Source organism: Mastomys coucha, unplaced genomic scaffold, assembly GCF_008632895.1.
Source record: "Mastomys coucha isolate ucsf_1 unplaced genomic scaffold, UCSF_Mcou_1 pScaffold12, whole genome shotgun sequence".
Taxonomy (NCBI): Eukaryota; Metazoa; Chordata; class Mammalia; order Rodentia; family Muridae; genus Mastomys; species Mastomys coucha.
In genome coordinates this window covers 92,803,243-92,815,682 of record NW_022196894.1, presented here as the reverse complement: position 1 = coordinate 92,815,682, position 12,440 = coordinate 92,803,243, and the positions used below count along the sequence as shown (strand labels likewise).

The window sequence follows — 12,440 nt, the reverse complement described above, 5'->3', positions numbered from 1 at the left end:
TGTCAATTCTTAAAGATTTTCTAGAGGTGAGCATGTCATCCACAAGTGATAAGTTTTTCTTCTATTCCAATCTGTATATTTTTAATTAACTTCTCTTGTCTTATTGATAACTGACTTCTAGAATCACGTTTAAAACGCAGTAGAAAACAAGTTTCTGACAGTTAAGAGAAATGAGCCAACAAGAAGGTTTGAGTACTGCTCCCCTAGTTCAGGAAATGTCCCTCCCTCTACTCATCCTTTATGAGGACCTTCTGTTGTCTGTAACAGTTCTATTAATAACAACAAATGGCTCAGAGGCCATGTGTGCTCTCCAGACAAAAGGATAAAAGGTGTAAATATAAACAAGGCATTTCATGATCGGAAAACAGTCCATGAAATCACAGATAGCACAGAATAGCCTTAAGTGCAAATTATTAAGTTTAAAAAATTTCTATAAAAAGACTACAATACTGCCTGGTTTCAACTGTATGCTACTTACTGGGGGCTTTTACACTGAATGGCTGTTTGAGGATTTTTTTCAGTGCTCTTTCTTTATCATTTGATATTATCACATATAATTTTTGTTACTCTGCCCAATAAGGTGGATTGTAGGAATTTATTTCTGAATGTTGAACTGCCTTTCTTATCTGGCATGCATCCCACTCAGTCATGGTGTATTTTTCCTTTTACGCATCGTTAGATTCAGTTTGTGAGTGGCTTGTCGTTGAGGCTGTCTGGATCTGTGTTAGTGGGAGCTGTGGGCTTGCTGCTTTCATTTACTGAAGTGTCTTCTCCTCGTTTGTTCTTAGGGTGATGCTGTGTTCCTAGTGTGGATCGAGAAGTATTTCTTCTAATCTCATCCTCTGAAAGACATGACAGAGAATTGATATAGTTTCCTCCTTAACTGCTTGGAAGAATTCACCCAGAATGAACCCAACCCATCTGGACCTAGTGCTTTCTGGTTGGGAAGGTCATCAATAATTTACTTAAAGTCGGGGCTGGAGAGATGACGCAGCGGTTAAGATGGCTTATTGTTCTTGCGGACAGCCTGGGTTAAGTTCCCAGTGCACACGTGGTGGCTCACAATCACCTAGAACTCCAGTCCCGAGGGATCTGGCACCTTCTTCTGGCTTCCATGGGCTACTGCATGTGTGGGATGCACATAAGCTCACGCAGGCATCCAGACTCGTGCATATAAATAAAAGGAAACAAAATTTTGAAGTCGCTAATATATAGACCTTTCAGGCTATCCATTTCTTCTAATGTTAGTTTTGATAGACTGTATGTTTTTAGTAATGATTGTACTTTCCCATACAGAGAAGTGTGGACACACGCTTTGGGGTCCTTTCTATGGTCTGTTGTCATGTTCCCTGACATTTCTGCCTGCCTCTCTCTCTCTCTCTCTCTCTCTCTCTCTCTCTCTCTCTCTCTCTCTCTCTCTCCCTCTCTCTCTCTCTCTCTTTCTCTCCCTGCACAAATAGAAATGTCGTTATTTTGTTTCAAAAAACTGGTAGACTCCACTGATTTTTTTCAGTCGCCTTCCTGTTATTAATTCCGTCAGTTTGCATCCTCATCCTTATGTCCTTGCTCACTTTGGATTTAATTCACTCCAGCAGATTTACATGACTAGTCTTAGATTTCTTTCTGCTCGATGCATTTGATGCTATGGATTGTCACTTGGGCCATTTCCACTTCGTTTCTAACTGTGGTTTCATTCTCGTTGAGTTCAACGTCTATTTTTAAAATTTCTCCTGGGACTTCATCTACCCACGTTACTGAGAACTGTGTTGTTTAATCTTAAAGCGTTTAGAGTTGCCCCAGGTCTCTTTCTGTGGCTGATTTCTAGCTTAACTCCACTATGTTCTGCAAGGGAACACTGTAGAATTTGTGTAGTTTTAATGTGGTATGTGGTGTATCTGATGGCCTGGAATGAAGCATCCTAGTGAGTGCTCTCTGTGACTTTGAGAATCGATCACTTGATGTTCGGTTCCTCAATTTTTCCAGGATTTGACCCTACCCTGCCTGTCTTTATGTTTGACCCACCGCACCTGCCTCTATGTTTGTGACCCTACCGCTCGTCCCTGTTTGACCCCACTGCACCTGTCTCTATGTTGGACCTCAGTGTCCGGTTTTCTTTGACCCACTGCACATGTCTCTATTTTTCATTCCCCACCGCGCATGTCTCTATGGTTGCCCCCCACCACACATGTCTCTATGTTTGACCCCACTGCACGTCTCTCTTTGACCCCACTGCGCATGTCTCTATTTTTCATTTCCCCACCGCGCATGTCTCTATGGTTGACCCCCACCGCGCATGTCTCTACATTTGACCCCAATGCACCATGCCTATCATGCCTGTCTCTGTGATTCTGACAAACACCCCTAGTTACACCTCATCAGTTCACATCTGTGTCACTCTTAAACTTATGGTCCCTAATTGAGTCAGATTTTTAACATTCAACTCTTAAAATTCTTCCTTTGTTTGTAAAAGTGAAGTTTAACTACCCCAAACACGCCTGCTCCTGCAATCCTTCACCGACCACGTTTCCTCTCCCACCTCCTACCACACTAACCCAGGTGGCAGCAAGGCGAGTTAAGGGATAGGCACACGGTGACCTCCTCCACAGTAGAACACTTCACGGAAAGTTAACAGCATTGATGTAAAATAAATACACAGCTGCATATTAAGTGAAAAAGTCATCCAGGGAACGGAAGAGATGGCTCAGGTTCTAACGACATTCACCGCTCTTGCAAAGGACCAGAGTTTGATTCCTGGCACCTGTGTCAGGAAGCTCACAGCCACCTGTAACTCCAGCTACATGGTGTCCATTGCACTTGAATACATGTGTGCATTCTACCACAAACAGATACCCATGAATAGAAATAATTTTATATAAGTAATCCAATGCCAGCATGATATTGGTAAGCTGCATTCAATACACCGCTAGCTCTGCCCCCCTGGAAACATGCGTGTAGGGACTCTGCCGAAATTATGTTGGTACTGAACCAAGCACACCATAAAGGAGACTCTTAGCCTTAAGATCATTCTGTGACCCTTCTGCATTTTAGCTGCAGTGCACATTAACAGAAACTCTTTCTTTCCTGCCCTATTTTAGCTGTTTGCTCAAAACACAGAAAGGAAATCCTTGTCACTATTAGTTTAAAATAATGACTGTACCTCCTCCCAGTAAGGGCTGGACTCTTGCTGGGAAGGAGTAAAGTGAGGTGCTTCGTCTTCAACTATTTCTTAGGACAGAAAAACACATATTCTGGAAAACCCGCTAATTCAAACTTTTCAGCATTCTCTCATCAGGTTCCTGTGAAATACAGGATAAGACGGAGTCCCCTCAAGAGGGATTTACTCACCTGTGGTATGCTGTGAAGGGAGGGCTCACCACACTGCTAAGGAGGAATCCAGGAAGCCCTGGAACTGGATTTTAAAGTTGAGGTGTCATGAGTTCCTCACCAGAATCCAATCCAGAGAACACCAAGGACAGGAGCTTCAAGCTGCTGCTCAGCAGTTAGGCATGCCCGCTGCTCTTCCAGAGGCCTCAGGTGTGGCTCCCAGCATGCATACTGGGAGCTCACAAGTAACCCAGCTCCAGAGAACTAACACCCTCTTCTGACATTCTCAGACACCCAAAGTGGCATGAACTCTCACACAGACATGCTCATATACACATAAATTAAAATTAAATTTCAATTTTAAAATATTTTAAAGACATAAATCCGCCCCCCCCCCATGGAAGCACAAATAGACTTAATCTTCAACTCCCTACTCAGCAATTTTCCTAGGAACTTGAGATTTTAATGAAATGCTTGTATCCTGAATAGAAATAAGATTTTTTATGTTTCATGTTCAGATTTGAGACAGTCCTCAAGTTCAAGGCTGAAAGCATGACAAAACTTATTTTTTGTTCTAAACAACCCAAACAGCTTGCTAAAACTAGACAAAGGCGGAACCCATGCAAGGCTTTCTTGGAGGTTCCTGCATGTTGGTTACAGACACTTGGTGAGTGCTTGCTGTCCGGTGACCGAGGTCCTCTGGGGACACTAATAAGTAGTAACATCTTCTACTGTCCTCAGCCACCTTACGGCCATCAGCTCCTACTGAGCGAGCACAGACCCTATAAACAAAAGCCATCTCCCACCTTCCTCATGAAGAAAGTCAGTCTAGTTTTAGGGATAAGGCTAGTTAACCCAGAAGGACATCTAGAACCAATTGCCTGGAAATTAACGATAGCGAGTCAGGCTCTGAGTGGACAGTAAGCAGCAGTGTCATGCGGCAGCAAGGGGTGTACCTTGATATCTTTTGAGGCCTGGGTAGGCTATGGGAAAGCCATGCTATGAGGAGGAGCCATCCTGAGACATTAGGACACGGCTGTAGAGGACCAGGGGACAGTGCCCAGGCTATTCTACAAAGGGCAGGTGGCTTCCCAGGAGACTTGGTAAAAACACATTATGAAAACTGGTGCTAAATTGTAGAAGTTTCTGAGCTGAAGGTGGAGATGGTTTATTAAAGCCATCATGGTGTCAAAATAGCTCCTAATTCTTAAGGTTGAACAAAAGAACAGTCTCCACTGAACTAAAGCAAGATGTCCTTGGCACGACCGTCAAAGCAAGAGGTTCTTGACACAACCGTCAAGCACTCCAAAATAATTCAGTGAGTCTGAAATAAAAAAAAAAAAAGGAAAAAGGGGAATTTCAGTGCCATGTAATAGTTGATTATAAGCCCAGCAAATTCATATGCTGAGAATACTGGAATATTCACTGTAGCTTTCTTTAAGCAAAACCAATGATATTCTAGAGATGCCAAGAAGACACAGGGAGAGACATCTTCCCCCAAATCTCCCTCAAGGCTTCAGGTTTCTTCACAGTAAAGTAGCTAATCCCTGCTTCCTAGGTCACTGTTGCCAACCTCCCCACAAAGCTTTTTAAAAGTGAAAGCCAGGCAGAGCTCCAGTCCTGGTTTGGCTCCTGACCCACCTTCCGATCCTTTTGTAACTCCTGTACTCAATCCAAGTATGTCTGCGCACGGACAAGGCGAAAGCATGCTTGATGCGAAAGCACAAATTATGTATTGAGAAATCTCTACAATGCCAAAATTTTTTAGAATAAATAAATATATATATTTAAGAACTCGCTGTGTTAGGGAACTGTTTACATATTGAGTGTTCCGCTTTTTTTGACTGGAACAATAAAAGAATAATTTGATATGGCCTTGGTATATATATTCATCCAAAGATGTCATCCTACCCTACGGGCAGGAGAGCGAATTTATCTCAAAGCATTATGAGCTGCCATGGGGGTCATTCAAAATGTGGGCGCTTGCACCCAGAGTCCAAGGGCAGTTCCATAATTGTACACTGTCCCCTCCCCCCACACATATTTTCCTCTCTGTTTTGTGACCACTCCACCTGTGCCTCTTCAGCATCGTGTACTGGAATGTCCAGGGCTCCCTGCCCGGTTCCCTCTCTCTTTCATTGGTGGGTGATGAAATATTTCAGACATTCACACTTTCACAAATACATTAAACTGCGAACACCTCTCTCTGTCAGCTAGGAACCTAGTGCCCCCTCCCGCTCCCGCCCCCGCCCACCTTCAGCAGGCAGCTGTTCGTTCTACCAGTGTCTGACATTTTGACAAAACAGCACCTGCTGGCACCATGGCAGGCCTTGTGGAGAATGTCTGTGAAATGAGTCCGTAAGTGCTGCTCACTCTGTGACCCAGGCATTCATCAGCGTATGGCCGACCAAGGTAAGCGTTCCCACGCTCACCACCCACGTGGAACTGTGCAAAAGGGTAGACATGATTCCCATAGGGACTCCTCTCGCAGGAAGTCACCCTGTGGGCGGTGCTAGGGTGCGCCTTCTCACTTCACTCCTCTCTAGCCAGCACAAACAGCTCTTCGTAAGCTCACATGCCTAATGCACCAATCAGACTTGATGCTCCCTGACATACTCGGCTTACAGGGCACAATTTATGTTAGTGTCTGTTGTCAGAGTCTCTGCTGGTATTCCTGGGCTCTGTTGATTCTGGGCCTGTGTTGAAACAGAGGATCGTGGTTGCAGGGAGTGTAGCGGCTTCTCAGCTCACTGAACAGGAAGCAGAGAGAGAGAGGCCGGTTGAGGGGCGTTAGCCTCAAGCCAGGAGGAACCAGCAGAGTATCAATGAACCTTTGAAGACACATCCTCAGGGACCTGCTTTCCAGGCCAGGCTCCACCTCCCAAAGTTTCAGACAACTCTCAAAGCAGTACCACTAGGTGGGGAGCAAGGGTCCAACTGGGGAGCCGTGAGGGTTTTCCTCACTGCCATAATCGGGAGGATTATGGCCCAAGAAGTGTGTCTCCACACCATCAGCCGGGATACCTCAGCTTCTTTGAGTTCCTGTGTGTCTCCACAAGACTTGGGTCTTCATAGGGGGGAGACTCTGAGCAGTCATCCTTCAGCACCTCTGCTTCCACAGGACAAGGATCTGAGGGTGACTGGACAAGAGCCACAACTGGAATGAGTTATCTTTTGCTGAGCTCTGGGCTCCACGTACTCAGTGACTGGTCCTAATTAAGGTTTCTACTGCAGTGATAAAACACTGTGCAACTTGGGCAAGAAACAGCTTATTTCTGTTCATACTTCCACCACACCATCTATTACTGAGGGAAATCAAGGCAGGAACTCAATCAGGGCAGGAACCTGGAGGCAGGAACTGATGCAGAGGCCATGGAGGGGTGCTGCTTACTGGCTTACTCAGCCCGCTTTCTTATAGAACCTAGGACTGCCAGCCCAGGGGTGGCACCATCCACAGTGAACTGGGTCCACCCACACCAATCAACAATCAAGAAAATGCCCCCATAGGCTTGCCTACAGGCCAATCTGGTTGAGGCATTTTCTCAATTGACTATACTTTGTGTCAAGTTCACAGAAAACTAGCCGGCATGGCTCCGCTCCTGTTGCTGTGGTAAAATACCCTGGCAATAGGCAACTTAGAGGAGGAAAGGCTTTATTTTAGCCTACCATTCCAGAGGGACACAGTCCATCATGGTAGAAAGGCCTAGAGTAGGAGCAGGACTCTGCCTAATTACTTTTTTCTTCCTCACATAGGAACAGAAAGTAGGAAGTGGGAACAGACTATAAAACCTCACCCATCCCTACCTAGCAAGGTTCCACACCCGCTAAAGCTCCACGATTGTTCACAGGTGGCACCAACCAGAGCTCCCATGCATGAGCCCAAAGGGAACATTTTACATTATGGCCACAAAACTGCTGTCTTTGGTCTTTTTATTATCATTCATGCCTTGTGGAAGGGATTTGAAGCACGAAGTCACACTGGTCACAGGACTATGGGCAGTAAGTCTTCTGAGCATCTGGCACATGAGGAATATGTCCACCACGAAGCCTTGCAGATACAATGACCTTGCTGCGTGCTTTAAAGACATCAGCATGTGGGAGTCCTCAAACCTGCCATGCTGGGTGTAATTATCCCAGATACTGGCAGGATGAGTTCTTATCTGGAAAGAGAAAGTCGAGCTTGTAGGTCTGCCAAGGACTATTTAACCTTCCCCAGGTAGAGGGGTTGAGGGGTGGGGGTCCCCAGACAAGGTCAGAGGAGGGGAAGCCCTGCTGGTAAAGGGAGTCCTCCACTTTGCACGGAGCTCAGAGGAGCTATCGGGTCATGGTAGACTGAGACCTTAAATAACAGGGGTTCCCCTCAGCCGGGGATCCAGGATCCAGATGTCAATTGACAGCAACCCAGACTGTCTTCATCATGAGTGTCCAACCCCTACAAGGGCTACAAGTAAAACTTCCACGTGTTTAGTGTCCATTAACTAGGGGAATTTTCAAAAAACCTTGAGTGGCAACAATTTATCTATAAAACATTCAGATGTGGAACAGTTTCCAGACAACCAAGATGCCTGTCAATCTTATGTGTCACCACAAAGTGAGAGCATCAGCATTGATTAAGACAGGGCAAGCTGTGAACAGCTACATCCAATTGTCCCATTAGTAGCCCCTGTGAGCTGACCACAACCCCTGAGCTTGGCAGGATTCAAAGTTATCCTTTCTATGCTAGCATTAGCCTGTGTACCCCTGACAATTAGCCATTTAGTGTCTGTGGTAGGCTGAAAGTGTAATGGAAAGCTCTGGTTCCTGACAGTCCAACCTGAGAGAAGGACCATCTATCTAGCTCAGCAGAGAAATGTCTCAGAGGAGTTACTGAGACATGCAAGGGCTTGCCACTTCATGACAGAGTTCATCTGATATGGCCCATGTCCCAGACACAGTGTGATACTGTGGAACACAGCACATGCCCCATCTTCATTAGGGTTTTACTGCTGTGAACAGACACTATGACCAAGGCAACTCTAATAAGGACAACACTTAATTGTGGCTGGCTTACAGGGTTATTGTCAGGTTCAGTCCATTATCATCAAGAAGGGAGCATGGCAGCCTCCAGGCAGGCATGGCTCTGGAGGAGCTGAGACATCTACATCTTTCTCTAAAGAATTCTAGAAGACTGGCTCCCAGGCAGCTAGGATGAGGGTCATAAAGCCCACGCCCACAATGACTCACCTACTCCAACAAGGCCACACCCGCTCCAACAAGGCCAGACCTCCTAATAGTGCCATGCCCTTTGCCAAGCATATTCAAACCACCGCACTGCCTAAAAGCCTAAAAGGGAAGGGACAGCAGGGTTGGAATGCAGCTAAGATGCCTCCATCCCTCTTCCAAGGACAGGCTGAAGAGTTAGGCCTGCTGTATTTTGAAAAGATTCCTGAGAACAAAGGAAGGAGAGAGGCTGATAAATGCCAATAACAATGTCAAGAAATTCAGACTTGTGAAAAGAGCTGTGAGTGAGATCACACGAGAAATGACAGAAAGAGGTGGTGGAACCTGCTGAGATGTGAGGAAGGAGTCAAAGGTTCCAAACTAGGAACCCAGAGATGCCTGTTGCAGACTCAGACAGAAGGCATGGCATGGCACAAAGGTCCACCCAAGAGACAAGCCTGGGGGGGGGGAGAGTCTGTCCCTAGAAGAGTAAACTGAGGGGGTCAGGGGAGACCTCACCCAAGTGGGGTGACCTGCAACCCAGGTATAAGGAGGTCCAAAGCTGTAGTTTTACCAACTTGTCTGTGCCGCTGCTGGTGCGTACATCTGCGCTGGTGCGTGCATCTGCTGCTGCTCCTGCAGCTGCCACCATCGCTGTTGCTGACATTCTTTGCTGATATGAGAACTCAGCTTCTTTTTTTTTAAGATTTATTTATTATTATAAATAACTACACTGTCGCTGTCTTCAGACACACGAGAAGAGGGTGTCAGATCTCAATACGGGTGGTTGTGAGCCACCATGTGGCTGCTGGGATTTGAACTCACAACCTTCAGAAGAGCAGTCGGTACTCTTACCAACTGAGGATCTCATCAGCCCAGAACTCAGCTTCTTTAGACTTCTAACATGAACTAAAAGATTGCTGGCTCCCCAGGCATCCTCCAGGCCTTCAGGACAGCCTGGGGCTGCTGAGGCAGGCAGCCTTGTGGACCGAACAGCTCCTGGGCTCTCTCTCTCCAGGGTGTAGTACACATTACTGGACCACCCACACCGTACCAGACAAGCCAGTCTACTCAACCCCTTGCTGGTTGTTTTTTTAATATTTTATATTTCGTTTTTATTTTATGTCTATGGGCATTTTGCCTGCATGTATGTATGTACACCACATGCATGCAGTGCCCAGAGAGGCCAGGAGAGGCCATAAGATTCCATGAAGGCAGAGTTAGATGTGAAAGGTACCCAGGTCCTCTGCAAGAACAGCAAAGATTCTACAGAAACATGCTAACAACATGAATGTAAACAAACAAACAAAAAAAAAAAACACTCAAAATGTTGATAGACCTGGAGCATGCCCACTTAAGTACACATCGAAAAGATATGTTGAGCTGTTTTAGGAAAGTCAATGGGAACATACAGCCCCTTCACAGAACACAGGCAGAAATACATTCTTCTGGCATTAGTATGTTGTTCAGGGGAAGGAGCGCCCAGAGGGCTGGAGCAGATGTGCATTCTAGCTTGGGGACTTTTGCAAAATCTGTGTGGCTGAAGACTTTCTTGGTACCACACCCTCCCTGTAAGCATGTTTTTTCTCAGTCCATCCATCTGTATGGAAGGTGTCACACTTACTTCACAGAGTCTTGATGTCTGGTCTGTATTTAGTTTACTGTGCTCCTCAGAGAGCGTTCTGTTTGCTCTGAGGAACACATGACATTGAGGGCTAGCTTTCCCCATCTCACTGCGTTTAAATAAAACTAAAATAAACACCTCAGGGTCAGATGCCTGCAGTTGGAACCAACACTGGCTCCTGAGTTGTGTTGCAATGAACTGCCTTAGTGGGATACAAGGAAATATACTTAAATTAATTGAGTATTTAAAAGCAATGATGATGAACTACAAAACAAAGAACTCTAGTATTTTTTAAAGAGATCTAATAATAAAAATGATGAGATTATACAAAAGTAATAAATCATTAGAAGGAAGAAATTTTCTCTTCAATTACTTGAGAAATTCATATTTCTCAAGTATATATAATGATCATACCTACCCCCTTTTACTCTCCTCTAATTCCCTCATCTCTCCACATATGTCCATGTCCCAATTTTGTGTCCTCATTTTTTAAAAGAATACTAAGTCTGTTGAGTACTGACCATATGTGCACATATATAAGCCCATCTGCTGCAATGTGAACAATCCAGTTAACCAGTATCCACTGTGGATACTAATTGCCAAACCCCCAAAGAAGAATGATTCCCCCACCTGGCCCCCAGCAGCTATCAACTTTCAATAGCTCCATAGTTGAGGCACATAAGCCCCTCACTCATCTATACTGGAATCTGAGCTAGTCTGATCTGGTGCCAGGCTTGTGCCAGCAGCCAGAGCTGATCACACATATGCTATCTACCTATTCACATAACATGCCTCGTCCAGAAGCCGAGATCCCATGCATGCCCTATCCTCTGGCTCTCACATTCCTTTTTATTTTTTTTAAGAGAAGATACACATTATAACTTTATTTAATCTTAATACTTACATAAAAGGTTTATGGTAATATTAATCATATATATTATATTATTATAATTAACATCTGCTGTTTTGAGTATTAATTGTAGGGTCATCATTTTCCTCACACAGCTGTTATCACAGTTTTTTTTATTAGATATTTTCTTTATTTACATTTCAAATGATATCACTTTTCCCAGTTTCCCCTCCAAAAAAAACCCTGTTCCCTCCCTCCTCCCCCTGCTCACCAACACACCCTCTCACTCTTCCTGGCCCTGGCACTCCCCTACACTGGCGCATAGAGCCTTCACAGGACCAAGGGCCTCTCCTCCCACTGATGAGCAACTAGGCCATCCTCTGCTACATATGCAGCTGAGAGCTGTCACATTCTTCTTGCCTCCTCTTTTGCAACTTTCCCTGAGCCTTGGCAGAGAAGTTGACACTAATTTCCCATCAGAGCTGAGCACTTGGTCCCTCATTCTGTTTGGGGGAGCAGGGGTGTGTATGACCATCAGGAAACTCTTGCCCCGAGAGCAAAAGGATGAAGGGGGAGAGAAATGGCTGCTACATACAGGCCTTTCACAGCCAAGGTCCCTGGGGCAACCAGGTAGGAAAGCCCAGTAGGCAGACCCATAGACCCATAGTATACAGAACATTCGATAGCTGTCCCCTCATGGGCCCCATTTAAAGAACTTATTTGCATGGCTACATCCAGCCAATCAGGACCCAGCTAACATGCAGGAGGAACTCATTCCTGCCACACTCATTGGCAATCTCAGACCTGCTTTGCAAGGCACCCTAAGGAGTCAGATAGCACCCAGCTATAACAGCTGCCCCTAGGCACTCCAAGGTCTCTCCTACAGCACCCAGCTGTCACAGATGCCCCTAGACACTCCAAGGCCTCTCCTACAGCACCCAGCTGTCACAGATGCCCTTAGACACTCCAAGGCCTCTCCTACAGCACCCAGCTGTCACAGATGCCCTTAGACACTCCAAGGTCTCTCCTACAGCACCCAGCTGTCACAGATGCCCTTAGACACTCCAAGGCCTCTCCTACAGCATCCAGCTGTAACACCTGCCCCTAGGCACTCCAAGGCCTCTCCTACAGCACCCAGCTGTAACAGCTGCCCCTAGGCTGGACACTCCAAGGTCTCTCCTACAGCACCCAGCTGTCACAGCTGCCCCTAGACACTCCAAGGCCTCTCCTACAGCACCCAGCTGTCACAGATGCCCCTAGGCTGGACACTCCAAGGTCTCTCCTACAGCACCCAGCTGTATCACCTGCCCCTGGACACTCCAAGGTCTCTCCTACAGCACCCAGCTGTCACAGCTGCCCCTAGACACTCCAAGGTCTCTCCTACAGCACCCAGCTGTCACAGATGCCCCTAGGCTGGACACTCCAAGGTCTCTCCTACAGCAC

At 46.0% G+C, this 12,440-nt stretch overlaps 1 protein-coding gene and 1 long non-coding RNA gene across 5 annotated transcripts in view; one reads left to right on the top strand and one right to left on the bottom strand.

The window, feature by feature from the left end:
- The window catches only part of Kcnj6 (potassium inwardly rectifying channel subfamily J member 6), a 261,469-nt gene extending 256,271 nt beyond the window's left edge, over positions 1-5,198 (top strand). The window contains exon 5 of the mRNA XM_031364497.1: positions 789-5,198. Coding sequence (XP_031220357.1) covers positions 789-793 — 5 coding nt within the window. The 3' untranslated portion in view covers positions 794-5,198. The remainder of the gene's footprint in view (positions 1-788) is intronic.
- Positions 582-12,440, bottom strand: part of LOC116086175 — an 18,898-nt gene continuing 7,039 nt past the window's right edge. For 2 of the 4 annotated variants that reach the window (XR_004116844.1, XR_004116847.1), the window contains one exon: positions 582-842. This is a non-coding gene — a long non-coding RNA (uncharacterized LOC116086175). Of the gene's footprint in view, positions 843-7,237; positions 7,485-8,374; positions 8,490-12,440 lie in introns of those variants that run through there. The other 2 variants (XR_004116845.1, XR_004116846.1) reach the window with 2 other exon arrangements.